This window comes from Salmo salar, chromosome 04, assembly GCF_965601325.2.
Source record: "Salmo salar chromosome 04, fSalSal1, whole genome shotgun sequence".
Classification (NCBI taxonomy): Eukaryota; Metazoa; Chordata; class Actinopteri; order Salmoniformes; family Salmonidae; genus Salmo; species Salmo salar.
This window is the reverse complement of record NC_138294.1, coordinates 65,999,050-66,026,523: the sequence shown is the minus strand read 5'-3', so window position 1 is coordinate 66,026,523 and position 27,474 is coordinate 65,999,050. Positions and strand designations below refer to the sequence as shown.

At 41.7% G+C, this 27,474-nt stretch overlaps 4 protein-coding genes across 9 annotated transcripts in view; 3 read left to right on the top strand and 1 right to left on the bottom strand.

Annotated features, from left to right (window-relative positions):
- Positions 1 to 2,070, top strand: part of bckdk (branched chain keto acid dehydrogenase kinase) — a 39,733-nt gene extending 37,663 nt beyond the window's left edge. The window contains exon 11 of the mRNA XM_014197166.3: positions 141 to 2,070. Coding sequence (XP_014052641.1) covers positions 141 to 285 — 145 coding nt within the window. The 3' untranslated portion in view covers positions 286 to 2,070. The remainder of the gene's footprint in view (positions 1 to 140) is intronic.
- A 235-nt stretch (positions 2,071 to 2,305) lies between these two features.
- Positions 2,306 to 11,623, top strand: orai2 (ORAI calcium release-activated calcium modulator 2). Of its 3 annotated transcripts, XM_014197170.3 has the most exons (4): positions 2,306 to 2,623; positions 4,842 to 4,881; positions 5,052 to 5,287; positions 5,537 to 11,623. In XM_014197170.3, exons 2-4 carry the CDS (start codon positions 4,845 to 4,847, stop codon positions 6,140 to 6,142), a joined length of 879 nt encoding a protein of 292 aa, XP_014052645.1. In that variant the 5' UTR covers positions 2,306 to 2,623; positions 4,842 to 4,844; the 3' UTR covers positions 6,143 to 11,623. The 3 variants fall into 3 exon arrangements, with proteins under 3 accessions (XP_014052645.1, XP_014052646.1, XP_014052643.1); XM_014197171.3 differs by lacking the exon at positions 4,842 to 4,881; XM_014197168.3 differs by lacking the exon at positions 2,306 to 2,623 and having other exon boundaries at positions 2,632 to 4,881.
- A 6,378-nt stretch (positions 11,624 to 18,001) lies between these two features.
- pex12 (peroxisomal biogenesis factor 12) lies at positions 18,002 to 20,862 on the bottom strand. The gene is made up of 3 exons (NM_001173798.1): positions 20,441 to 20,862; positions 19,389 to 19,927; positions 18,002 to 19,273 (listed from the first exon to the last, which is right to left on the bottom strand). Exons 1-3 carry the CDS (start codon positions 20,561 to 20,563, stop codon positions 18,883 to 18,885), a joined length of 1,053 nt encoding a protein of 350 aa, NP_001167269.1. The 5' UTR covers positions 20,564 to 20,862; the 3' UTR covers positions 18,002 to 18,882.
- A 64-nt stretch (positions 20,863 to 20,926) lies between these two features.
- The window catches only part of ap2b1 (adaptor related protein complex 2 subunit beta 1), a 69,765-nt gene continuing 63,217 nt past the window's right edge, over positions 20,927 to 27,474 (top strand). For 2 of the 4 annotated variants that reach the window (XM_014197174.3, XM_014197172.3), the window contains exons 1-7: positions 20,928 to 21,069; positions 21,718 to 21,772; positions 22,079 to 22,184; positions 22,496 to 22,631; positions 22,756 to 23,001; positions 23,277 to 23,467; positions 23,767 to 23,988. In XM_014197174.3, the coding sequence (XP_014052649.1) occupies positions 21,736 to 21,772; positions 22,079 to 22,184; positions 22,496 to 22,631; positions 22,756 to 23,001; positions 23,277 to 23,467; positions 23,767 to 23,988 (938 nt within the window). In that variant the 5' untranslated portion in view covers positions 20,928 to 21,069; positions 21,718 to 21,735. Of the gene's footprint in view, positions 21,070 to 21,717; positions 21,773 to 22,078; positions 22,185 to 22,495; positions 22,632 to 22,755; positions 23,002 to 23,276; positions 23,468 to 23,766; positions 23,989 to 27,474 lie in introns of all 4 variants that reach the window. The other 2 variants (XM_014197175.3, XM_014197173.3) reach the window with 2 other exon arrangements.

The window sequence follows — 27,474 nt, the reverse complement described above, 5'->3', positions numbered from 1 at the left end:
CAATTTATACACCTTTTGCTTTCTCTAGGAGGTCCTTGCTCATTGCAATGCAAAATAAAGATATAATCAATTCACGTTAATTGTGCCAGTTTTCAAAACTCCAGAATATTAATGTATGAGAAACTCTGTGTACCCGTCAGGTTTGGCTTCGGGCTGCCCACCTCCCGGGCGTACGCCGAGTACCTGGGTGGCTCCCTGTCCATCCAGTCCATGCAGGGCATCGGCACCGATGTCTACCTGCGCCTGCGCCACATAGACGGCAAGGGAGAGAGCTTCCGCGTCTAAGATCACTTGCTGCTTAGCCCTGGAGACCAAGGGGAGGGGTGGCGATACAGGGAGCACAGAGACATTTCCACCAAGGGGCTCAGCCATTTCAACATTATCCTGTGCTAGTCTACAGTGATAAGTTGCCAGTTGGCTCCTCACAACTCACTTCTACAAGTTTCCTTTTTTCGCCACAAGACTTTAAACGGGCTAAGATGGTGGCCGAGTTGGCGGTTTGGCGCTCACCTTTTTTGGTTTTGTGTTTCCCTTTATCGCCCATCTCTTCAGCATCGTAAGGGTTTTTTAACTCTTGAGCATACAGGTCATAAACAGAGCATGCATGGTGGTTAGTGTTGATGTTACTGTGGTAGAAAGGAAAAGGGGAAAAAAAAACTTCAGCCTTAAAGAAGTTAATTTGGTCTGCCTGCAAGTTACTGGTGTTGCATATAGCCTCTGCAAATATAAAGAGACTAAAGAAGCAGGGAAGAGAGGGGTCTCATTTAACACACTCCAGTGGCTATTATTGAAGTTTAGATGAAGCTTCCCTCAAAGACCTCTTGAATCGCCTGTGGAGGACACCATGGAGGAAATTGGCAAAACACCAGTCGAACTACGCTCATGAATTGATTTGCAGAAAGAACTGTTAAGTTAACTCTTGCTTCAGTGCCATTTTGTCAAGCGCTTAGGCAAGGTCAAGAGTAGATGTTCAGTTGCCTTACTGTGTGTGTGATGCTGGTCCCTATGACGACATGTTAATTTAACCATTACCACTGCTCAATATCATCTTTATCTGTAATGCAATTTCACACTCGTTAGTCTATCTAATATAGAATGTTGAAAAACTTTGAATTTTTAGTTGGGGGGGGGGGGGGGCTCATTTTTTGCTGTGTCATTATAATACCTAAAGTTTAAATATATAAAAAAAAAAAAACTGGCTTCCAATACACCGAAAGAAGTAATGTTTTTATTAATGTTTTTGCTTATTTATCTGCAGAGAAAGTGTTAAATAAGTCTATTTCATAAATTAAAAAAACTCTTTATTTGAAGGCATTTGTTACTGAACACATTCCGAGAAGGGTATATAAGTTTGATCAAACTTTTGAAACCTTACTTTGAGTATGGTGGACATTTTTTAATGTGCATGAATTATCCAGATATATAACTTTTTAGGTATGTGGTCTGGCATAAGAATGCTGGGAATTGGCACGTAAATCCTTTAAGTATATACATCAGTGAGGAACATTCGCAACGTTTCACCTCGCTAAATATACCTCTGGTGATTAACAGACGTTCCCTGTGATTTTAACGTTTTGGGATTGGACTAGGTAGAGAATATTAGGCTCTTTCTAGCATGATAATTCCTATTGGCTAGACTTCAGTCACCTCATGAATGATGTGCCCTGTCCAAATGTGCCCCCTGCTTGCAAAAGAGATGAAGCCTGACAAAAATCTGCATAATAGATAGCAGTAAAAACCTAATACAAGTCATAACTCTATCTATAATTTAATGCTTGTTTTACATCATTGTCAACTTTTTGGGCAGGGGGTGACTTTTCTGGAAACGTATTTGTCATATAGGTTTTGTGGTCTTTTTTTGTTATTAACACTGTTTTATGGTCATGAAATGAAGGCTTACACACCCATATTATTTCCTTCTCCTTTAATACATTGCCAAATTATGGAGTGGGGTTACTAGCAGTCTGCACTGGCATAGATTACTTTGTCTGATTGGTTGATGTCTGTCTATTTTAACATTGTCATTGTAAATTTTTCTTGGGCATTATTAAAATCTATTCATGGGTGGAATTGGAAGTTTGTCTGTCTGTGTGAAAGGGAAAGAGATGACTGAATTGAAAGAGTGACTGACCTGTATGTTTTACGGTTGTAATAATTTTGTTATTCAAACTGTTTTTACTAGCACCTGCATAGCCAGCCTCCTCCTTTTGAGAGAACCATTTTGAATTCAATCAAATTGGTGACTGTGTCCAAACTGAATTAGGTCAGCAATACCTTGAGAACCAGCGCCAGCCCACATACTGAAAACCTACTGATTTATCAAACTTTAATCGAGAGCCATTACAATTATTGTAATTCATAGATTGAGTAGAAAACACATGTAACCTGTAGTCTCATTTATTGTATGTGAGGATCACAATTTGGGTTATTGGGGTTAGTTGTAACTCCTTATTGTTTATATGGCTCCACTTTGTTAATTGTAGCCATATTCTCATCATGGGATGCAGATGTCACGTGACCAGAATGCTCCGTACGGTGAAGGAAAGATAGCAGTGAAGTCTCTCAGCAAGTTACCGTACTGCAAGGGGTTCATCACCCTTAATAGTCACCGAAGTACATCAAGGTTTGTGGTTGCATTAATAGGTCAAATGACGTCTTGACAAAAAGGTCATATGTCAATCGTGTAGCTGTCTACTGAGCTTGCCCATAACATCGCCAACGCGATGCTAGCCAGAGTGCCAGGAAGTCGCATCGGCTTTTATTTTCTAAGTAGCCGTAGCGAAACTTTGGATTGATGGACGCTGGAATGACTAAGGAAATACACATTTTATGATGACACTTGGTTGCACTTATTTTCCTTTTGAGGCGACTTGTTTTCTAGCTAGTTGACATTCCACGCTTGGTTGATTATTGTTTACTAACCAGGTAACGGTAGCTATCTAGATAACTAACGTAAGCGCGAGATATTTACCTAGCCTGCTGGATTGAAAAAAAAAAAAATGTAGCTCCTACGTTGCACAACGCTGTCGATTGGATACATTCATACGTTTTTTTGAGAAACATTGACATTTTGATTTAGCAAAAAAACTTCCTTGACTGAGGGATGCTAATGATACTGTAATTATCGCTCAAACTATTCTGTTACATTGTGACTGGAGTAGAACGCTAGCCAGTGACGTCATTTGGCAGGATCCCAGAGTATCATGCACAAAATTAGCTATTCATAATTTCACCAAATTGTAAATCATTTACTGACGTAGGCATCAAGGTCGTATCCGGTTGAATTTTCCTGACAAGGATGTAGCCATATCTACACAAATTTTAACGCAACATGTACAATGTGCCGTTTTGTCACAATGCCACATGTCTCAAGTTTTGCGGTAGCGTGCAATTGGCATGCTAACTGCAGGATTGTCTACCAGAGAATTGAATGTTAATGTGTCTTCCATAAGCTGCCTCGTTTTCGAGAATTTGGCAGTTCGTCCAACCGGCTTTACAACCACGAGTAACCACGCCAGCCCAGGATTTATACAAATCGGGCTGCTTAACCCGCGGGATCGTCTGAGACCAGCCACCTGGACAGCTGATGAAACTGGGTTTGCACAACGGAAGAATTTATGCTCAACTCTCAGGGAAGCTTATCTGCATGTTCCTCGGCCTAACCAGGGTCTTGACCTGACTGCAGTTAGGCTTTGTAAACGACTTCAGTGGACAAATGCTCACCTTCTATGTGTGCTCTTCAAGGATGAATCCCGGTTTCAATTTCACCAGGCAGATGGTGTCGTGTGGGCAAGCGGTTTGCTGATGTCAACGTTGTGAGCAGGACCCAATGGTGGTGTTATGGTATGGGTAGGCATAAGCTACAGACAATGAACGCAATTTGAATGCACAGAGATACAATGACGAGAGCCTAAGGCCCATTGTCGTGCCATTCATCCACCACCATCACCTCTTGTTTCAGCAGGTGACATGGGGCCATGCATTGTCAAGGCCCTGTACTCAATTCCTGGAAGCTGAAAATGTCCCAGTTCGTACATGGCCTGCATACACACTAGACATGTCACCCGTTGAGCACGTTTGGGATGCACTGGATCGACGTCTACGACAGTGCGTTCCAGTTTCCACCAATATCCAGCAAGCTCACACAGCCATTAAAGAGGAGTGGGACAACATGACACAAGCCAGATCATCTCTGTACAAAGGAAATGTTTCACGCTGAATGAAGCAAATGGTGGTCACCAGATACTGACTGGTTTTCTGATCCACACCCCAACTTACATTTTTATTTTTAAGGTGTCTGTGACCAACCGATGCGTATCTGTATGCCCAGTCATGTGAAATCCATAGATTAGGGCCTAATTAGTTTATTTAAAGACTGAATTCCTCATATGAACTGTAACTCAGTCAAATCTTTTAAATTGTTGCATGTTGCGTTTTATATTTTGGTTCAGTGTATGACTAAAAAGAGAAGACGTTTTACAATCAGAGTTCTTTATCTCTAGTATGTTATAGTACAGTGGTTCCGAACCTTTTTTGCTTACTGTACCATCTACTGAATTTTGCTCTGCCCGCAGTACCCCCCCCCCCCCCCACCCGTGCATTTTACCAGTAACCCTATGGTCTTCTGTGCCCCCTGTGAATAGGCCAACTACCACCAGGGGTCCTAGTACCCATGGTTGGGAACCACTATTCTAGTATATATGTCTAACACTGGAGTTAAATTCTTAGCTAACAAGGATGTAACCCTGGCACTTGTTGCTACAGCTGGTATTATGGCACAATCAATACTTTCAAGCACTCACTGCTAAGTATTTATTTTTGTTGCTCTCAACTGTCGATAGGTGATGAAAGCCACTCATAAAACAAGCGAAGCCCAGCCATGTGAGTAGCCTAGGTTCAGATATGTCTCAAGAATTCAGCTATAATGTTACAATGTTGGACCACACTGTCAAATTGGCCCACCGATGATAAACATGAAATCTGGGAAAATCTAAAATCATTCTCTTTTTGTGTTATTTCCTTTAACATTTTCATCCCTTCTTGTCCGCTAGTTGCCATGAGCAGTGAGCTGAATGTGCCCATGGGCTCCCCAGCCCTGGGGGGCTTTGAGCGGATGCCGGAGGGTGGAGGGATGGACTACAGGGACTGGGTGCGCCGCAGTTACCTGGAGCTGGTCACCTCCAACCACCACTCTGTGCAGGCCCTGTCTTGGAGGAAGCTCTACTTGAGCCGGGCCAAACTGAAAGCCTCCAGCCGCACCTCTGCCCTGCTCTCTGGCTTCGCTATGGTGAGTCACCCCACTTTTTTTCAAAGATAATAGTAGGGCTAATCCCTTCAAAGTTGTTTTTAAACTCAATTTCCCTGGCAGCCTGTACACTGTATCCCTGGAGACAGACATTTTTCTGATAAACCTAGAGGGGGGAAAAACACCCTCACTCCCCTGCTGCTATTAATAGCATTTTAACCAGTCTGAAAATCAAGTTGCTTTCCTTCTCACTGTGGACTATGATAGTGATGGTGTTATGTGTTGTGCTAGGTGGCAATGGTGGAGGTACAGTTGGAGATCCAGTACAACTACCCGCGAATGCTCCTCATTGCCTTTAGCGTGTGTACTACGGTGCTGGTGGCCGTGCACCTGCTCGCCCTGCTCATCAGCACCTGCATCCTACCCAACGTGGAGGCAGTCAGCAATATCCACAACCTCAACTCAGTCAGCGAGTCACCCCATGAGCGCATGCACCACTACATCGAGCTGGCCTGGGGCTTCTCCACTGCCCTGGGCATCCTTCTTTTCCTGGCAGAGGTAGTGCTGCTCTGCTGGATCAAGTTCCTGCCCGTGGACTCTAGTTCCGCCAACCAGGTGGCGGTGGCTGCCGCAGAGCTGGCACTATCCAAGTTGAACTGTAGCGGCCCCGCCCTGCCACCCAAGCCCACCCCTCTGCCAGGGCACAGTGGCTGGCAGGCAGCCCTGGCCTCCACCATCATCATGGTGCCGGTGGGGGTTATCTTTGTGGTATTCACCATCCACTTCTACCGCTCGCTGGTGAGCCACAAGACAGAGCGCCACCACCAGGAGATCGAGGAACTGCACAAAATTAAGGTGCTGCTGGACGGGTGCGAGAGAGGCCTACAGGCAGTGTGATCTCTAGCTCTTCTCTCTATGCTCTTCCTGTCCACTGTCAATGCCTTCTCACATTGTTGAGAAGCACCAAAATTCCACTGAATAAATGGGAGGATTAAGGATTTCCTTATCCCCTATTTATCAAGCACCCTTTCCTATTCAGCCTCTAGCCTGTTCATTGTTAATGTCTTCCTTAAAGTTTTTAGCAGAGAGCCCCAAAACTCCACTTAATATGTGGGAAGTTTAAGGAATTCTCAGCTCTACTAAATTATGGAGGTCAAAGTTCATAGTATGTTTGTTTGATTTGGAAAATAGTATCTTGTCTCTGTGAGAGATGTAGGATCTGATGTATTGATTCTATTTTAAAATATTATTTTAAGGGCTATTTTGTTAGTTGTTGATTTGTGCCATCTCCACATTTCATGAAGGAAGTGGTGTCTACCCTCACATGTGCTTACCTTGTTCTCACAAGGCTGTTATTGTTGTCAGGCTGTGATCAACACTGAGACCAGAGTTGTAAGCAGATACAGAAGCAGGTGGAAACAATAGGTCATTTATTTTTGAAGGTGTTCATGCTGCACCAAACAGTGTGTAATGTACACTGAACAAAAAATATAAACACAACATGCAACAATTTCAGTTACAATTCATAAAAGGAAATCAGTCAATTGAAATAAATTAATTAGGCCCAAATCTATGGATTTCACATGACTGGGAATACGGAGATGCATCTGTTGGTCACATATATGCATAGAGTTGATCGGGTTGTTGATTGTTGCCTGTGTAATGTTGTCTCACTCTTCAATGGCTGTGTGAAGTTGCTGGATATTGGCGGGAACTGGAACACTTATACGTCGATCCATAGCATCCCGAACATGCTCAATGGGTGACACGTCTGAGTATGTAGGCCAAGGAAGAGCTGGGACATTTTCAGCTTCCAGGAATTGTGCACAGGTCCTTGTGGCATGGAGCCATGCATTATCATGCTGAAACATAAAAAGTGATGGCGGTGAATGAATGGCAAGACAATGGGCCTCAGGATCTCTGTGCATTGAAATTGCCATCGATAAAATGCAGTTGTGTTTGACGTCAGTAGCTTATATCTGCCCATACCATAACCCCACCGCCACCATGGGGCTCTGTTCACTACGTTGACATAAGCAAAGCGCTTGCCCACATGATGCCATACACTGTCTGCCATATGCCCGGTACAGTTGAAACCAGGATTCATCCGTGAAGAGCACACTTCTCCAGTGTACCAGTGGCCAATGGAAGTGAGCATTTGCTCACTAAAGTCGGTTACGACGCAGAACTGCAGTCAGGTTAAGACCCTGGTGAGGACGACGAACACGCAGATGATCTTCCCTGAGACGGTTTCTGACAGTTTGTGCAGAAATTCTTCGGTTGTGCAGCTGTCCGGGTGGCTGGTCTCAGACGATCCCGCAGGTGAAGAAGCCAGATTTGGAGGTCCTGGGCTGGCGTGGTTACACGTGTTCTGCGTTTGTGAGTCTGGTTGAATGTACTGCCAAATTCTCTAAAACTACGTTGGAGGCGGCTTATTGTAGGGAAATGAACATTACATTTTCTGGCAACAGTTCTGGTGGTTCTTGCAGTCAGCATGCCAATTGCACGCTCCCTCAACTTGAGACATCTGTGGAATTGTGTTGTGTGACAAAACTGCACATTTTAGAATGGCCTTTTATTGTCCCCAGCACAAGGTGCACCTGTGTAATGACCGTGCTGTTTAATATGCTTCTTGACATGCCACACCTGTCAGGTGGCTGGATTAATTTGGCAAAGGAGAAATGCTTACCAACAGGGATGTTAACAAATTTGTGCACGAAATTTGAGATTTTTTTTTGTGTTGTATGGAACAGTTCTGGGATCTTTAATTTCAGCTCATGAGACATGGGACCAACACTTAACATGTTGCGTTTATATTTTTGTTCAGTCTATTTGAAAGAATATTTGAAGAATCTTATTTGGGATGGGGGGCTCTATTCTCCAGCATTTTGGATTTGAGATCAAATGTTTCATGAGTCTACAGAATGTCACCTTTTATTTGAGGGTATTTTCATATCGTTTTTACTGTTTTAGAAATGAAAGCACGGTATCTATTCCCCCCATTTGAAAAAGTCAAGTATTTGGACAAATTCACTTAGTGTATTAAAAACTTTTGTATTTGGTCCCATATTCCTACACTCAATGATACCATCACACTTGTGGCTACAAACTTGTTGGATACATTTGTAGTTTGTTTTAGTTGTGTTTTCGATTATGTTTTGCCCAATAGGAACTAAATAATGTATTTTCATTTTGGAGTGACCTTTTTTATTGTAAATAACAGTAGGTGTTTCTGAACACTTTTACATTAACGTGGATGCTACTATGATACGGATCATAATGATGACCATACATGTTAGCATGTTTTGTTGTAGCCTCTGAACGGTATTTCACTTGTCATTATTCACGATTCTTAATCATGGCATTATCAGGATTAATATAGATTTGTTCAAAAACATCTTACTGTATCTACTCATTTAGGAACTGAATGATGACTTGAATTTCTTTCTATTGGGCAAAACAACCCACAACACACACAAAACGAATCACAAACTTGATGTAGTCATTGTGTGCTAGGATTATAGGACCAAATACTAAACTTCTGACTACTTTAATACACTAAGTGAATTTGTCTAATATACTTAGGACTTCTTCAAATGCGGAGACTAGATACATCAAGTGCTTTCATTTATTTCTAAACAGTAAAATATGTATCAAGATTCACCTTTTATTTAAGGGTCATTCTGTGCTGTCGCCTCACATTAAACATTTGATCTCAAATCCAAAATGCTGGAGTATAGAGCCAAATTTTAAATGTTAGCTTCACTGTCCAAATACATACGGAGGGGCATGTATCGCCGTAGGTGACAGTAATAGGAGCACACATGCTGTGTGTGCAGACATGCTTTGGGGAGAGTGGTCATTTAATCTGCATTATAATTCGTATTTTAAAGAAAGCCCACCCAGGCCTATAAACTGTACGTCAGTTCTTAGGCTACTCTATGGTGTCAAAGATAGTGCAATCAGCGTTAAGACTTGTAATCTCATGAGTTAAGTTAGTTTTATTTCTTTTTTATTTAACTGGGCAAGTCAGTTAAGAACAAATTCTAATTTACAATGACGGGCTACCAAAAGGCAAAAGGCCTCCTGCGGGGATGGGATAAAAAAAAAATATATATATATATATATAGGACAAAACACATCATGACGAGACAACACTACATAAAGAGAGACCTAAGATAACAACATTGCAAGGCAGCAACAGATGACAACACAGCATTGTAGCAACACAACATGACAACAACATGGTAGCAACACATGGTAGAAGCACAAAACATGGTAAAGACATTATTGGGCACAGACAACGGCACAAAGGGCAAGAATGTAGAGACAACAATACATCACGCAAAGCAGCCACAACTGTCAGTAAGAGTGTCCATGATTGAGTCTTTGAATGAAGAGGGTGAGATAAAACTGTCCAGTTTGAGTGTTTGTTGCTGCTTGTTCCAGTCGATGGCTGCAGCGAACTGAAAAGAGGAAGGACCCAGGGATGTGTGTGCTTTGGGGACCTTTAACAGAATGTGACTGGCAGAACGGGTGTTGCATGTGGAGGATGAGGGCTGCTCCGGGGAGGGGCCAGCTGAGTATAAGACTGTATCATCTGCATATAAATGTATGAGAGCGCTTCCTACTGCCTGAGCTATGTTGTTGATATACATTGAGAAGAGCGTGGGGCCTAGGATTGAGCCTTGGGGTACTCCCTTGGTGACAGGCAGTGGCTGAGACAGCAGATGTTCTGACTTTATACACTGCACTCTTTTGAGAGAGGTAGTTGGCAAACCAGACCAAAGACACAAATACTCCTTAGCCGGTCCACAACAATGGAATGGTCTACCATATCAAAAGCTTTGGCCAAGTCAATAAAAATAGCAGCAGAACATTTCTTACAATCAAGGGCAATGGTGACGACATTGAGGACCTTTAAGGTTGCAGTGACCCATCCATAACCTGAGCGGAAACCAGATTGCATACCAGAGAGAATACTATAGACATCAAAAAAGCCAGTCAGTTGATTATTGACACGTTTTTCCAACACTTTTGATAAACGGGGCAAAATAGAAATAGGCCTATAACAGTTAGGATCAGCTTCATCTTCCCCTTTTAAATAAAGTACGAACCATGGCTACCTTCCCAGAAAGGAGAGACTGGTTAAAAAGGTTGGAGATAGGCTTGGCGATGATAGGGGCAACAGCCTTGAAGAAAAAAGGGTCTAAACCATCTGACCCAGATGTTTTTTTGGGGTCAAGTTTCAGGAGGTCCTTTAGCACCTCGGACTCAGTGACTGCCTGCAAGGAGAAACTTTGTAGCGGGGCAGGGGAAAAAGAGGGAGAAGCATAGGGGATAGTCACATTAGAAGGGGTGGGAGATGAGGAAATATTGGCCGGGCAAAGAGGCATGGTGAGTGAAATAGGAATCCTGACTTAATGAAGTGGTGATTAAAGAGCTCAGCCATGTGCTTCATTACAGTAACAACCACATCATCAACATTAAGGGACATGGGCAGCTGTGAGGAGGAGGGTTTATTCTACAGGTCTTTAACCGTTTTACAGAACTTGTTGGGGTTAGACCCACAGAGAGAGATGAATGTTAAAATAAAATACTACCTGCCCACACAGCAAATTTATTGTAGTTACAATTCATATGCTCAGCAAAGTATAGTTTAGTGAACTCACATTGGCTTATAAAACGAGACAGCATAAACATTTACAAATTGAATTGCTACATGAAATTCCTATCCACTTGTATATCCATTATATTTTCTTTACTATGATATTGGCACGCACAAAACATATGGAATTACCTGTTTTACATGTTTTATGTGCCAAGAATAGCACAGTGCTTGCTTCTGTTCTATTCCAAAGAGTGACATTTTTATACTTGTGTATGAACATATTTACTATAGGATTCTTGCAGCAGAGAGGGTGCATACTGTTATTTTCACCATGACTTTTGATGGAACAGTGTCGACTAGGATTAAAATGAGGGTTGTTAAATATATTGTATATGCAATGAACCAGGTATTGCTCAAAACGCTTATTGAATATTTGAAGTCTTCAAGCTTTATTGGTTGGTTTGAGTGGTAAGCAATGTATGAGGGATGTAAATAGTCAACCGTTCCATTCTCTTAAATAAAAACGATTTATGTCTCTGCTTGAAGGAAAAAATTGTTAGAAATTAAGATAATATTTTTGTTGGAATGTTTTCTGACCAAGAATCTCCTTTTTTCACTGTGGTGGGAAAAGACAAAAGTGCACTTGTAGCCCTGAAGTTTGTGTTGAATGTCTCTGGGTCGATACTATAAAATTTGTCTTGTATGTCAGGTGTCTGCAATTCTTCAATCTTATCAATTAACATGTGAAATAAAGACATCTTAGTTTAGTCTGCTTACTTGTCTGTATTATGAGCTTATTATATCTTGTGAAGACCTAGGCTATGTTTACACACCATAAGAACTGAAATCAAATTTTCTTTTCTGTCCACACTGTTTAGGTAAAACAGTGTGGACAGAAAAGAAAATTGATTTCAGTTCTTATGGTGTAGTGACCCAGGTAGTGACCCAGATTTGCGCATTCACACTGATGTAGTCCTTGAAGTAGTGCACGGAGGAACAGGTTTGTATCAGGATTCAGATCCACATATGGAGGGCTGTTTACACAAGCAGCCCAATTCTTACAGTCAAGGCGGTATAAATTGGTAGTCAAAAGATCAGATGTTATGTGCTTTTTTTTGTTGCTGTTTACACATTGAGGAAAAGATCAGAGGTATCAGATATCCAAATAATTGGCAATATATTTGAATTGGCTGCCTGTGTAAACACAGCACTAGTTTACAAGTTATACAGATGAGCCAATTCCCAGATCCTTCAAGTTAAGACAGGCCATGCCCATCTGATACATGGACTGCTCATTTACTAAGGGTAACACTTGCATGTCTCAAGAGGGCCAGATGGTACACACCTGTGATATACACTACTGGTCAAAAGTTTTAGAACACCGACTCATTCAAGGGTTTTTCTTTATTTGTACTATTTTCTACATTGTAGAATAATAGTGAAGACATCAAAACTATGAAATAACACATGGAATCATGTAGTACCCCAAAGTGTTAAACAAATCTAAATATATTTTATATTTGAGATTCTGCAAATAGCCACCCTTTGCCTTGACAGCTTTGCACACTCTTGGCATTCTCTCAACTAGCTTCATGAGGTAGTCACCTGGAATGCATTTCAATTAACAGGTGTGCCGCTTTAAAAGTTAATTTGTGGAATTTCTTTCCTTCTTAATGCGTTTGAGCCAATCAGTTATGTTGTGACAAGGTAGGGGGGTATACAGAAGATAGTCCTACTTGGTAAAAGACCAAGTCCATATTATGGAAAGAACAGCTCAAATAAGCAAAGAGAAATGACCGTCCATCATTACTTTAGAACATGAAGGTCAGTCAAATCTGGAACATTTCAAGAACTTCAAAAGTTTCTTTAAGTGCAGTTGCAAAAACCATCAAGCACTATGATGAATCTGGTTCTCATGAGGACAGCTACAGGAATGGAAGACCCAGAGTTACCTCTGCTGCAGATGATAAGTTCATTGGAGTTAAAGTAACAGTGACATTTCAGCATCAACTGTTCAGAGGAGACCGTGAATCAGGCCTTCATGGTCGAATTGCTGCAAAGAAACCACTACTAAAGGACACCAATAAGAAGAGACTTGCTTGGGCCAAGAAACACGAGCAATGGACATTAGACCAGTGGAAATTTGTCCAAGGGTCTAGAGTCCAAATTACAGATTTTTGGTTCCAACCGCCGTGTCTTTGTGAGACGCGGTGTGGGTGAAAGGATGATCACTGCATGTGTATTTCCCACCGTGAAGCATGGAGGAGGAGGTGTGATAGTGCTTTGCTGGTGACACTGTGATTTATTTAGAATTCAAGGCACACTTAACCAGCATGGCTACCACAGCATTCTGCAGCGATGCGCCATCCCATCTGGTTTGGGCTTAGTGGGACTATCATTTGTTTTTCAACAGGACAATGACCCAACACACCTCCAGCCTGTGTAAGGGGTATTTTACCAAGAAGGAGAGTGATGGAGTGCTGCATCAGATGACCTGGCCTCCACAATCCCCCGACCTCAACCAAATTCAGATGGTTTGGGATGAGTCGGACCGCAGAGTGAAGGAAAAGCAGCCAACAAGCACTCAGCATATGTGGGAACTCCTTCAAGACTGTTGGAAAAGCATTCCAAGTGAAGCTGGTTGAGAGAATGCCAAGAGTGTGCAAAGCTGTCATCAAGGCAAAGGATGGCTATTTGAAGAATCTGAAATATAAAATAGATTGATTTGTTAACCACTTTTTTGGTTACTATATGATTACATATGTGTTATTTCATAGTTTTGATGTCTGCACTATTATTCTACAATGTAGAAAATAGTAAAAAAAATAAAGAAAAACCTTGGAATGAGTAGGTGTTATAAAACAAATGGGCTGAGAAAGTGGTGAAGCGAGAGGGATAACTAGGCCCAAAATCTGCCTTCTCCAGCTAGTAGTGTTTTTTTCCCCACTCACCATGTGAGGAGTTTGTTTGGAGGTCAATGAGTGTTGAATTTACTTAACAAAAAAATGTATGGCTTATTTGCTGGAATAGACATTTCGTAATGTTTAAGTTGTTACGAGTATACTGATATAAGTAGGGCACATGACATCCTGACAACTTTAAAAACACTTTATACAGTTGTTCACACACGTATCTGCTCTCTCATTGGCTAGAATGGTCTCACCTGATCTTGCATCCTCCCGACTGCCTTCCATTTTTGAAGACATTTATTTTCATAGAGGCCACTTGAGTATCTGGTCAATATAATGGATAATCTGTGTGATGGGCTACATTCTCCTTAAAATGATGCTACCATAGGGATTGTAATTGTCCACTCCTGGCTTGTTAAATTAAACATTTACAGCTATTTAATCATTGCACTAATTTGTCAAGTAATTAATTGCCTCAAATGATAGCCAATAGAACACCCCAAGCACACATGGATTACCTAACTAATCAAGTAACTTTTTTCTTTCTACAGGAAGGACAATGCTCCAACCCACTATTTCTTGTAGTTTATTACAAAGTCTTTGAAGTAGCAATGGGGAGGAGACAAACTAGGTGCTTTTTATTTTTGACAAAGCTGCCAGTAGGTCTTGCTTCAACAATGGACAAGTGGTTAGATGTTTATCTTGTAAAATGTGTCTATTTTACACTAATGTCCGCAATCAAGTTCCTGGTTTATCCTAATGAGAAAACCAACAGGCATATAGAATCATCTTCTGAACCTATGCTAACGAAATGAAGAACATGCAAAAATTTCAAAGATTTGACTAAGTTACAGTTCATATGAGGAAATCAGTCAATTGAAAAATTCATTAGGCCGTAATCTATGGATTTCACGACTGGGAATACAGATACTGTACCGCCAAAATTAAAAACGCTAAAAAGATCATAGGGCGTCTTGTCAGAATTCTAACAAAATTAGCACAAGTAATAGAGAATTTCCATGGAGGCTGCTAGCTAAATATGCTAAAAAGTGCAAATGAAAATTAACTAATTGCAAAGACAGGCAATCCAGCTCATAAAGTTATACATACATACAGTATATCACAAAAGTGAGTACACCCCTCACATTTTTGTAAATATATGAGTATATCTTTTCATGTGACAACATTGAAGAAATGACACTTTGCTACAATGTAAAGTAGTGAGTGTACAGCTTGTATAACAGTGTAAATTTGCTGTCTCCTCAAAATAACACAACACACAGCCATTAATGTCTAAACCGCTGGCAACAAAAGTGAGTACACCCCTAAGTGAAAATGTCCAAATTGGGCCCAAAGTGTAAATATTTTGTGTGGCCACCATCATTTTCCAGCACTGCCTTAACCCTCTTGGGCATGGAGTTCACCAGAGCTTCACAGGTTGCCACTGGAGTCCTCTTCCACTCCTCCATGACGACATCACGGAGCTGGTGGATGTTAGAGACCTTGCACTCCTCCACCTTCCATTTGAGGATGTCCCACAGATGCTCAATAGGGTTTAGGTCTGGAGACATGCTTGGCCAGTCCATCACCTTTACCCTCAGCTTCTTTAGCAAGGCAGTGGTCGTCTTGGAGGTGTGTTTGGGGTCGTTATCATGTTGGAATACTGCCCTGCGGCCCAGTCTCCGAAGGGAGGGGTCATGCTCTGCTTCAGTATGTCACAGTACATGTTGGCATTCATGGTTCCCTCAATGAACTGTAGCTCCCCAGTGCCGGCAGCACTCATGCAGCCCCAGACCATGACACTCCCACCACCATGCTTGACTGTAGGCAAGACACACTTGTCTTTGTACTCCTCACCTGGTTGCCGCCACACACACTTGACACCATCTGAACCAAATAAGTTTATCTTGGTCTCATCAGACCACAGGACAGGGTTCCAGTAATCCATGTCCTTAGTCTGCTTGTCTTCAGCAAACTGTTTGTGGGCTTTCTTGTGCATCATCTTTAGAAGAGGCTTCCTTCTGGGACGACAGCCATGCAGCCTAATTTGATGCAGTGTACGGCGTATGGTCTGAGCACTGACAGGCTGACCCCCCACCCCTTCAACCTCTGCAGCAATGCTGGCAGCACTCATACGTCTATTTCCCAAAGACAACCTCTGGATATGACGCTGAGCACGTGCACTCAACTTCTTTGGTCGACCATGGCGAGGCCTGTTCTGAGTGGAACCTGTCCTGTTAAACCACTGTATGGTCTTGGCCACCGTGCTGCAGCTCAGTTTCAGGGTCTTGGCAATCTTCTTATAGCCCAGGCCATCTTTATGTAGAGCAAAAATTATTTTTTTCAGCTCCTCAGAGTTCTTTGCCATGAGGTGCCATGTTGAACTTCCAGTATGAGAAAGTGTGAGAGCGATGACACCAAATTTAACACACCTGCTCCTCATTCACACCTGAGACCTTGTAACACTAATAAGTCACATGACACCAGGGAGGGGAAAATGGCTAATTGGGCCCAATTTGGATATTTTCACTTACGGGTGTACTCACTTTTGTTGCCAGCGGTTTAGACATTAATGGCTGTGTATTGAGTTATTTTGAGGGGACAGCAAATTTACACTGTTATACAAGCTGTACACTCACTACTTTACATTGTAGCAAAGTGTCATTTCTTCAGTGTTGTCACATGAAAATATATACTCAAATATTTACAAAAATGTGAGGGGTGTACTCACTTTTGTGATATACTGTATATCATTAGGAGCTACCGAATGTAATTTTTGGTGAGTTTGGACATTTACAAGCGAATGTGAACGAGAGACATTGTGAAAAAGAAAGTTTTGAGGTATACTTGTGAAGGAAGAAAGGTACTGGCTCTGAAGCAGCATGCCTACACCTGTGTCGAGTCTGGATTCGCTAGGGCAACGGGCCTGCCTGCTGTGCTCGAAGAAGATTGGGGAGGAGCAGAAGGGCCAAAAACCCAAGGAAATCAAAAGATAGCAGTGGCAGGTGTAACGATAACTCATCCAAAGGGCTTTGACTTCTAAAGCACGACATGAAGCTTACACAATATGATGCCCCGTCACCTTATTGAGTAATTTCATTAGATAACTAGCAAGTTAAACTTAGGGGTCACGTTAACGCAAAATTCTTCATTTTTCACACCGGAAAAAATATAAAATGCACAAGAAGTCTCTTACTGCATTTTGTAAATGCAGATCTAAAATGCTTCTTATTGTAATTTCTGCATCAGACTCATTTTGTGCTTCAGTTGCACTTCTCCACTTGGATGACAATTCACGAACGGGCATTCAATCAACAGACAGCACTCTGACAATGTGTAGCTACTTTTCTCAGGCAAAATGCAAGATTAACTTTAAGCAAAACATTAGGAAATGTAGCTGGCTACATTCTTTCTATGATTAAACATTGGAAATATGATGGCCATGCATCATTTATTCAAAAAAGACCTTCCTTTTTCATTGTAAGCTAATTTACTTGTGTGGCTGCCAGCCAAATAGCTTTCTACTTCTGTTGTCATCTGATGAAAATGAATCTATTTTCTGCCGAATGTGTTGCACTAATTTATTTTCTGTGTTGGAAAACTATAGCTGCACGTCCGTGATCACTCGAAGCAAAAAACAATTAGGAAATAAAGCAGCTCGCGTTCATTTCACCTGTCACATTATTTTACAAGTTGACTGCACATATTTACTTAAAGTAGTTACAAATATGAACATATATTGAACAACTTAAAATAGTGTCAACGTTATTGGCAGTACTGAAAACCATCCCGAGGCTATTTCCAAATACCCCTGTATAGCCCAAGCCTATTGGATGCACTGCCAAACTCTCAAAAATTATGTTGGAGGCAGCTTATGGTAGAAAACTTAACATTCAATTCTCTGGCAACTGCTCTGGTGGACATTTCTGCAGTTAGCACGCCAATTGCACGTTCCCTCAAAACTTGAGACATCTATCACATTGTTTTGTGTTGCAAAACTGTACATTTTAAAGTGGCCTTTTAATGTCCCCAACACAAGATATATGTGTTTATGTTGTTTTATCAACTTGAAATACCACACCTGTCAGGTGGATGGATTATCTTGGCAAAGGAGAAACACTCACTAACAGGGATGTAAGCAAATTTATCCACCAAATTTGAGAGAAATAAGCTTTTTGTGCATATGAAAACTTTCTGGGATCTTTTGTTTCAGCTCATGAACCATGGGACCAACACTTTACACATTGTGTTTATATTTTTGTTCAGTATATATGTCCAGGCCTCAATTGTGCCTTGACTAGCACAATTCATTCTCGCTGTCAATAATTCTGTTATAATAGGAACTGTATTCACTGGTTAAATTAGTATTCAAACAGTCAAATGGTTGTTGCCATGTTAGAGAGAGAAAAAAGTTTTTGCAGCAGTGCTGCCTGCCAGCAGTAATCTTCTCTGATTGAGAGATTCAAGGGGCTATCATTGTTAACATGGATGGAAAGCATTGAATATTTAAATTCATGCACTTAAAAATTAATTTAGTAACTTTCCCCCAGAAGTATTTACCTTAACTCCCACATCATATGAAGAAATGCATCTACCTGATTTAGGGGACACACAAACAGTTGGTGTTAAATACAGTGTGTGAACAAACTTAAAATGTATAAGTTGATGGTTCAGATTACAGGACGCCAAGGTAATATTTTTCCATATTCTGTTCCAGTTAAAGCATAGTTCAGATTCAATTCGACCTGTGGACTATACTTTAATGGCTAGCTCAGAATGAGCTTTCCAAAAGTTGTTTATATATTATAGAGATCAGTCCTTTCGGGAGCCCACATCATTTATTGATAAATCCCATCATTGGATGTTTCGGCAGCCAAGGGACTCCATTGGCCAGCATAGCTGACCTAAGTTGTAAATATAGAAAAAAGGAGTTGATATTGAGAAAAATATCTGCACTGGGCATTTAAACTATTATGACGGCTAGGGATATGTTAGTGCTTTAAATTATTTACAAATGGTCATAAGGGATATAGTCAACTAACAAATCAATTACAGTATAAATTGTCATTGTGACATGATTGTCCAAGTCCTTCATTGGAATGGAAATAAGATTCTCTCTAGCTCTCTGGTGAGTAAATCTTGATGAGATGCTGAAGTTCAGTGGGGTACCCAGTCATTGGACACCTCTGGTTGGCTTTGATGTAGACATAAATACAGCGGTAACAGAAGACAAAACCAGAGGTGGAGAGGACGGTATCATTGGTGCGGACCTTGCAGCAGAGTGGACATGCTTTGCTGTGTCTGGTCAGTTGTTGTTGGTTCTGGAGGTGGATGGGAGGGGGTGGTGTGGGGAGGGAGGTCAGGGTCTTAATGGTGCTCTGGTTCTCTGAGGAGTACCACCACTCGAGGAACTGCAGGAAAAACACTCCCATGGAAAGACTAGTGGAGAGGGACAGAGCCACACCCCCCACCACTGTCGACGTCAGCCTCCGCAGCCTCTCACCAACACTGGGAAGAAATAACAACTTAGAGGGAAGTATGCTTATAGGCTAAATGCTTTTAAAAGTGATTAAACTCTGAACTCAGGGTCCCTTGAGACAGGATATCCCAATTTCATTCTTACCTTGAGCCGATGGCCGTGGAAGGAGAGGCTGGTTTGAGGTCCATATTTGTGATGTCATGTCCTGTGAGGTGAGCCAGCCTGACACCTGCCAGCCACAGAAATGGTGAGTGGGTCTTGGCTCGGCCAAACACATACAACAGCTGCTGGCAGAACACCCAGCTGTCCCAGCCCATGCTGACATAGGGGTAGGCTGCCAGGAAGGCCCTGTACATCCTCTGCAAGGGCGTCTGTGGCAGGCGGATGGAAAAATCGTCCTCATCCCTCTGCTTGGCCAATACCTGTTCCAGCTTGGCCCTCAAGTAAGGAACGAGGGCAAGCAGGATCAGCGAGCACCAGTGGTGTTTCCCACGCAGACCCAGGTGAGTTGGCCGCTCACGACCAGAAGCAGCCACGCGCTTTAGGCTGTAAAAGTTCTCAGAGAATGAGGCGCTAGTCCGTGACAGAAAATGGTGCTGAAGCAATACATCGAGAACACCGTGAATCTCGTCAAATCTTCGCCAAAGGAATCCGTAGCGAGAGGGGTTAGACTCAGCCAGAACCTGAGGTAATCGTTGAGAGAAGGAAGTTGCATTATATCAAACTTGAATCACACAGCAATGTCAGTGCAGCAAAGTCAGTATATGGACACCACATACTAAAAAGGCCATACAAGGTCTAATACAAACTATTTAACACATCAAGTGATCCAACATAATAATGCTATTTATGTAGTCTAGACGGATACCTTGATGGGCCAGCGTTCTCCTGCACAAATATATGAGCATGTGTGCAGGAGTTTGTTCCAGCCGTTTCAAATAATCAACCGTTGTTGGATAAACATGGTTTATATAGTTTCTTCCTGGAGTGTATTTATTACGTATTACTTCGGAAACAGTTAACCGTTTAAGAACGAAACGGGGAAGGAGCTACCTGAATTTGTCCAATAGAAACACGTTATGTTGCGAAATGTTTACCGATTGGAGTAAACTGATTCTCAGACTCGGCGTAATAAATACACATCAGGTGTCTGCAGATGTAGCAAAAATGACATTGGTGAGAAAATGTCGTCGAACCTTCACTGCGTGTCGCAAGGCGGGTCTGACTGCACCCATCAGGGAGTCCTGTGCCAAGACCTCGAATATCGACGGTCTGTCATCTGCAGCTGCAGTTGTCAAATGTGCACCATGTTCTGCCATGGCTGGTGACTTCAAACAAGTTTGGCAAAAGGCTCAATTACCTAAATAGCTAGCCAAGTTGGCTACAGAGACTGCGAGTGAAGTTAGTTAGCTTGCTTAGTAGTACCACTTACCACTTTATACTCCACAAGTTCAACAAATATAAATAGCTACCTACATCAATTTCCACTGATGAAAATGGTACAGACTAATCATAAAGACGCATACCTAGCTACCCTCATTTATTTAAATCAAACGTTACAAGCTGGTATTCTGGTTTTCGTGTTTCTTTGAACTACTCCTTTCCCCTCTGTAAAGATAGTCCGGCTATTTCCGGTGGAAATGAACTCCGGTGTTACGCCTTTCTGGCTCCGACGCCCTTCACTCATTTTGTTTTTCGGGAGTGCTGTCTTTCCACGGCTAGCTATCCCTTTGCGGTAATCAAGGAGGAAAAACATCTTTCAAATTGTGGAATAACGTCACTCACCCTAGCGACGTATTTTCTTATTGAAATGACCTAAAAACAAGTCTGTACCTTTCCATTTGTAATTTAGATTTTTTTACGTTAATTCAATTCATTTCAATGGGCTTTACGTTAATGCTAACTAGCTATCTGAAAGTACCGAGGCCTCACATCCCTAGCCAGCTAAGGATATAGCTTAGTATGACAGATATTTTCCCTCCTCCACTGGTGTTAAGATAATGGGGTCAACTTGGCTCTGTTGTTAGTTTAAGCTTGTTGCATTTATAATAGCTAGTCTATTGACCAACCTGTTTTTTCTCTGTATTATAAAAGGCAGTAAACTGCCTTCCTAACTAGATAGGTAGCTAACGTTAGCCGGTGAAAGTGATGCTGATTGCTGCTGTCGTGACATCCAGCTGTTGTCTGTCATTGAATGCTGTAATATTTGTGCTTTGGTTGTAATGTCTCATTCAACTGTATAAAACATATTTAGAAGCCAAGATTATATATAACTATAATTATTAGCAATGTGTCGTGGTAGCCTCTAGGCCAGGGGTGTCACGTCAAACACGCGTAGGGGTCCAATCCAGTCCGCAGGTGGTTTGAGTAAAAAGAAAAACGTTTCAGTATTTTTTTTTTTACCACTACATCACTTAGGCCTGTTATGTGTCCTGTCCTGTGTCCTCTAATGCTGGATAATTCCCTGTAACAGATTTGAAGAACATCTACAATGACTGACTCAAAATATTTTACAACAAATAAAAAAGGTGAGTCTTAAAACGATTCTTGGTATTGTCTTCTTCAATGACACATCACCCCCTTGATCAAGAGTGCACAACTATCATTAGGTTGGTGTGGATAATATTAAACAGTGCAACATAACTCTTGAGGGAAATAGATTGTCTCCTACTCATCTCCTCACAGACACAGAATGTATGAAATTACCACTAAAGGCTGAACTGTTCATGATAAAATTGACAACTGAACTGACAGCTCTACCAGTGTTGCTGCATGAGAGCATCATTCTGTTTTCACACTGGACTGTCACTAACGTTGCATGTATCCTGTTACAGGGGAGATCTTTGAGCTGAAGGCAGAGCTGAACAATGAGAAGAAAGAGAAGAGGAAGGAGGCAGTGAAGAAGGTCATTGCGGCTATGACTGTGGGCAAGGATGTCAGGTACAGTACACCTGATTACATCCTTTGACAGTTCTGTGTGTTGACCTATACATCCCACTGACATTGCCTAATGACTTCTGCTCTCCAAACATTGTTCAGCAAATACTTTTACTTTAACGTAAAAGAGACTGCCTACTTGTCTATAGTTAGCAAGTTATCTCTGATAATCTCTATTATTAAAGAGAGATCAAAATATTTGAATGAAAAATGTTCTGACTTGATATGTAGAGTTATAATTGCCTCCCTGTCAAAATATTGTGAGTTATAGTGATGAGCAAACATTGGTGATGTCCTATACCTCTGTCCTTTAGCTCCCTCTTCCCAGATGTGGTGAACTGCATGCAGACTGACAACCTGGAGCTGAAAAAGCTGGTCTACCTGTACCTGATGAACTACGCCAAGAGCCAGCCCGACATGGCCATCATGGCTGTCAACAGCTTTGTCAAGGCAAGGCCTTTTATTTTTTTATACATGGTTTTCCATTTACATTGGCTTTTAACATATTACACAGCCCAGCCATTACAATACTGCACTTCCCTACCCATAGATATCTTACCTCTCTCTCCCTCAGGACTGTGAGGACCCTAACCCCCTGATCCGTGCCCTGGCCGTGCGCACCATGGGCTGCATCCGCGTGGACAAGATTACAGAGTACCTGTGTGAGCCGCTGAGGAAGTGTCTGAAGGACGAGGACCCATACGTGAGAAAGACAGCAGCAGTGTGCGTGGCAAAGCTCCACGACATCAACGCCCAGATGGTGGAGGACCAGGGTTTCCTGGACTCCCTCAGGGATCTCATTGCCGACTCCAACCCTATGGTAGGTTTGGCTGGCACTAGGACCCTAGGCACAGCCCAGACTATGTACATGTCAGGTGACATTTTCAGACTTTTTTTGACTTATACACTTCCTTCTGGGGCCTGGGGTAATTTAAAAACAGCCTGTAAGGGTGTTTTTCCAAGACCTGTTTCAACAGAGTTAGTCATGATTCATACTTTTTCCCCTATGAAAGGCTTTGCACTACCATGCTAGACAAGACAAGACAGAGTACATAATGTTTTCCTAATCACTGGCCACTGTGTCTGAACCTCCAGGTGGTGGCCAACGCGGTGGCAGCTCTGTCTGAGATTAGTGAGTCCCACCCCAACAGCAACCTGCTGGACCTCAACCCACAGAACATCAACAAGCTGCTGACAGCCCTCAACGAGTGCACAGAGTGGGGCCAGATCTTCATCCTGGACTGCCTGTCCAACTACAACCCCAAAGATGAGCGCGAGGCCCAGAGGTACGTTCTGTTATCATTCTGAAGACTTTTAGGATTTTCAGTTTTTTTCATAGAAACTCAACTTAAAGCTGACTTAGTTGTCAGAGTAACATATTTGCAATACATAATACATTTTTTTTTATTTTTATGTGAGAACTTTTGAATGTTAGTTGCTGGGTGTTGTGATAAATCTCCACAATAATTCCTGTGGACTAAAACTTTACCAGCTGCTGCGTTTGTGCATAAATTCACCTATTTTGGTGTTGTCAACTTTGAATGACTTTGTAATAAACATGTCTGTCCTCCTCTTTCTCTCCCAGCATCTGCGAGCGGGTCACGCCCCGTCTCTCCCACGCCAACTCGGCGGTGGTGCTGTCGGCTGTCAAGGTGCTGATGAAGTTCCTGGAACTGCTGCCCAAGGAGTTGGACTACTACAACACCCTGCTGAAGAAGTTGTCCCCCCCACTGGTCACCCTTCTCTCTGGGGAGCCAGAGGTCCAGTATGTGGCCCTCAGGAATATCAACCTCATCGTCCAGAAAAGGTCAGGGGGCAACTTGCTGATAAATACTTTATTGTAGGGCTGGGCGATTTTATGATTGCATTGTCTATCGACAGTGTTTGACAGCCATTGTCTATGGTGACGACATCGTGATGTCCAAACGATGTTGTAGCATATTTGAACTTGACTGCACCGCCGGAGTCTGGCAGCATACAACAGTGCAGCGAGCACATGGCAGGGCGACATGCCCAATGGCCCATTCCCTATTTGCCATATTTAGTATTTATTAGGATCCCCAATTAGCTGCTGCCGAGGCAACGGTTACTCTTCCTGGGGTCCAAACAGGAAACAACACAACAAATCTAATACATAATATACATACATAGCACTACATTTACATGACAATTTAGCCATTCAGCAGATGCTCCCATCCAGAGCAACCCACAGCTAATGCATTCATCTTAAGATAGCCAGACGAGACAACCATGTCACAGTCATATCCCAACCACTTGTCACATACATAATGCAATGCAAATACAATACAAAATGCATAGAAATGTCTGTGTCTCTCTTCACAATCCCTGTCGTGCCGTGTTCTTTTATCTATTTTTTGAAATCTGTTTTTATTGCTAGCTTGAGTTACCTGGGGTGGCAGAGAGTTCCATGTAGTCATGGCTCTATTTAATACTGTGTGTTTCCCAGCCTCTGTTCTGGACCTGGGGAATGTGAAGAGACCTCTGGTTGCATGTCTTGTGTTATAACGATGAGTGTCTGAACTATGTGCCAACTGCTTGAACAGACAGCTTGGTACCTTCAACACCTCGCACAAAGACCAATAGTGATGCAGACAATCTCTCCTCAACTTTGAGCCAGGAGAGAATGACATGCATGTCATTGACATTAGCCCTCCGTGTACATCTAAGTGCAATACGTGCTGCTCTGTTTTGGACCAACTGCAATTTGTCTATGTCCTTCTTTGCCGCACCTGACCACACAACTGGACACAACTGGACAGTAGTCAAGGTGAGACAAAACTAAGGCCTGAAGTACCTGTCGGATTGACTGAGATATCAAGAAAGTAGAGCAACGCCTTATCATGGACAGACCTCTTCCCATTTTAGTAACCATTGAGTCTATATGTTTTGACCATGATAGCTCGTTATCTAGGGTGACACCCAGAAGTTAAGTCTCTTCAACTTGCTCAATAGGCACATTATTCAATAATGGATCCAGATGAGGTTTAGGGTTGAGCAAGTGATTTTTCCCAAAATATTATGCCTTGAGTTTTCTTTTATATTTAGCACCAGCTTATTGCTAGTTACCCGTTGTAAAACTGACTGGAGCGCTATGTTAAGGGTGTCAGTTATTTATTTTACTGTTTCAGCCGACCTGTACTCTGCTGAGTCGTCAGCATACATAGACACACATGCTTTATTCAAGGTCAGTGGAAGGTCATTAGACTTGAAATATGCAGACAGACAGATTAAAAGTAATACTTCTGATAGCCAACTTTCTAGCTCTGCCTACAACATCTGGACTTTCTAGCTCTGCCTACAACATCTGGACTTTCTAGCTCTGCCTACAACATCTGGACTTTCTAGCTCTGCCTACAACATCTGGACTTTCAAGCTCTGCCTACAACATCTGGACTTTCAAGCTCTGCCTACAACATCTGGACTTTCTAGCTCTGCCTACAACATCTGGACTTTCTAGCTCTGCCTACAACATCTGGACTTTCTAGCTCTGCCTACAACATCTGGACTTTCTAGCTCTGCCTACAACATCTGGACTTTCTAGCTCTGCCTACAACATCTGGACTTTCTAGCTCTGCCTACAACATCTGGACTTTCTAGCTCTGCGTACAACATCTGGATTTTCTAGCTCTGCCTACAACATCTGGACTTTCTAGCATTCCCAGAAAGCATGGATTATTGAGTCATTATTAGTTTTACACTTAAGACATGACTCTGCCGTTGTGCTGTAGAATTAGTAAATGTTGTCTCTTGTATAATAAATTCTACACGTTAGCGTCAATTTTCGTTAACTGTAATTTTGTTAGTTATGCCCCAACTTTCCCTCCATCTTGTGCCAACATCAGTTCTTTTTAATAGTTAAAAAAGAAATTCTGAGAGATTGTCAGTTGGATATGCTCTCTGCAATGTTTTGTTTATCTTCCTTATCATATGAACATCAATTTCTGACTCATAAGATTCCCTAAATTTGCTCATCTTGTCAACAAACAAGTTTAAAAAGTGGTTGGCAATATCAAAGGGTTTTGTTATGATGAAGGATCGAGCTGAGTTAGCGTTTGTGCCTAAAATGTAATTTAAGTTACTCCAGAGCTTTTTACTATCATTCTTTATATCATTTATCTTTGTTCCATCGCCTACATTTTCAGTACATATGTTGTAGTTAGACTGTTAACATAATGCAAGAGAACAATGTAGATTGTAGAAAGAGCAGCGAGCACCAAGGCAGCGCAAAATGTCAGATAGGGCCTAACATGTTTTTCCCCCACTCTAATGTCGGGGGATCATGGGCATTTTGCAACGGACACTCCGTTGTCTGGCTTATTGTTTTAATATCGTAATTTCACTTTTTCTCCCCAATTCCCATTCAAATAGAATGTGACTTGTTGGCCTTATTTATTGCATACTATTTCATTATCAACCATCAAATGAATCTTTAGGCGTAACGGAGTTCCATCTCAGAAAGTTGTTTGTGAATAGCCTAAATAAAAACATAGTATAGTAATAACGAGAGAGAGAACAAACAATTGCAAGATAAACTAATCGAAAGGAAGTTGACCAAAGTGTAGACAAAATAAATTGTGCTGTCGGAAACTTCCTCCTTGCAAACCAAATAGCCAATAATAGGCTAGAGCCTACACATAGGCTACTTCAATAAAAGTTACAGTAGGCTAAATGTTGCTTTTACAAGTTAAACTAATATTGTCAGCCTTTATTAATGTCCTTGAATTGTGCTACGGGCAATCGGGCATAAGCTCCCACAGCAGCACTTTCAATAAGAGGGAACATAAAATAAATGATGAGTCGGTGTGGGCCTCACTTTAGTTTGAATAGCTTACAAATTGTGAATTTATATAAAAGTCTAAAATAATCAGCTAAATCAAATTATTATTTAGCCTATAACATTCTTTTTAATACCTGAATGAACATTGACTTAGGTTAAAAACGAGTAGGCCTATTATCCTTAGGCTATGCCTTTTGCCTATCGAACTATAAACATTCTAAATATTCAAAACAAATGATTATTTATAATATTCTTTATTACACTTTAAAACAAATGAACATTGGCATAGGCAAAAATCTAATAGGCCTATTAGGATATGCCTTTTGTCTAACTGTACAAATCCTAAATATAGGCATACAACTTACAAAATAAGTATGAAAATAACCTAAATGAGTGCAAAAAACCTAACAGTGCAAATAAGTCTTTCAAGTTTTGACAGAATATTTTTGCCTATCCTTTTGAATAAGATTAATCTGGATTTGAATATAGGCTACA

What these genes read in the sequence shown, in the direction of transcription:
- pex12 (NM_001173798.1), bottom strand. Translation starts at nt 20,563, where the DNA reads ATGGCAGAACATGGTGCACATTTGACAACTGCAGCTGCAGATGACAGA. An exon ending in CCTTGCGACACGCAGTGAAG is followed by an intron (nt 19,928 to 20,440) that starts GTTCGACGACAT and finishes CGATTACCTCAG; the next exon opens with GTTCTGGCTGAGTCTAACCC. An exon ending in TCCACGGCCATCGGCTCAAG is followed by an intron (nt 19,274 to 19,388) that starts GTAAGAATGAAA and finishes ATTTCTTCCCAG; the next exon opens with TGTTGGTGAGAGGCTGCGGA.
- orai2 (XM_014197170.3), top strand. Translation starts at nt 4,845, where the DNA reads ATGAAAGCCACTCATAAAACAAGCGAAGCCCAGCCAT. An exon ending in AACAAGCGAAGCCCAGCCAT is followed by an intron (nt 4,882 to 5,051) that starts GTGAGTAGCCTA and finishes CTTGTCCGCTAG; the next exon opens with TTGCCATGAGCAGTGAGCTG. An exon ending in TGCTCTCTGGCTTCGCTATG is followed by an intron (nt 5,288 to 5,536) that starts GTGAGTCACCCC and finishes GTGTTGTGCTAG; the next exon opens with GTGGCAATGGTGGAGGTACA.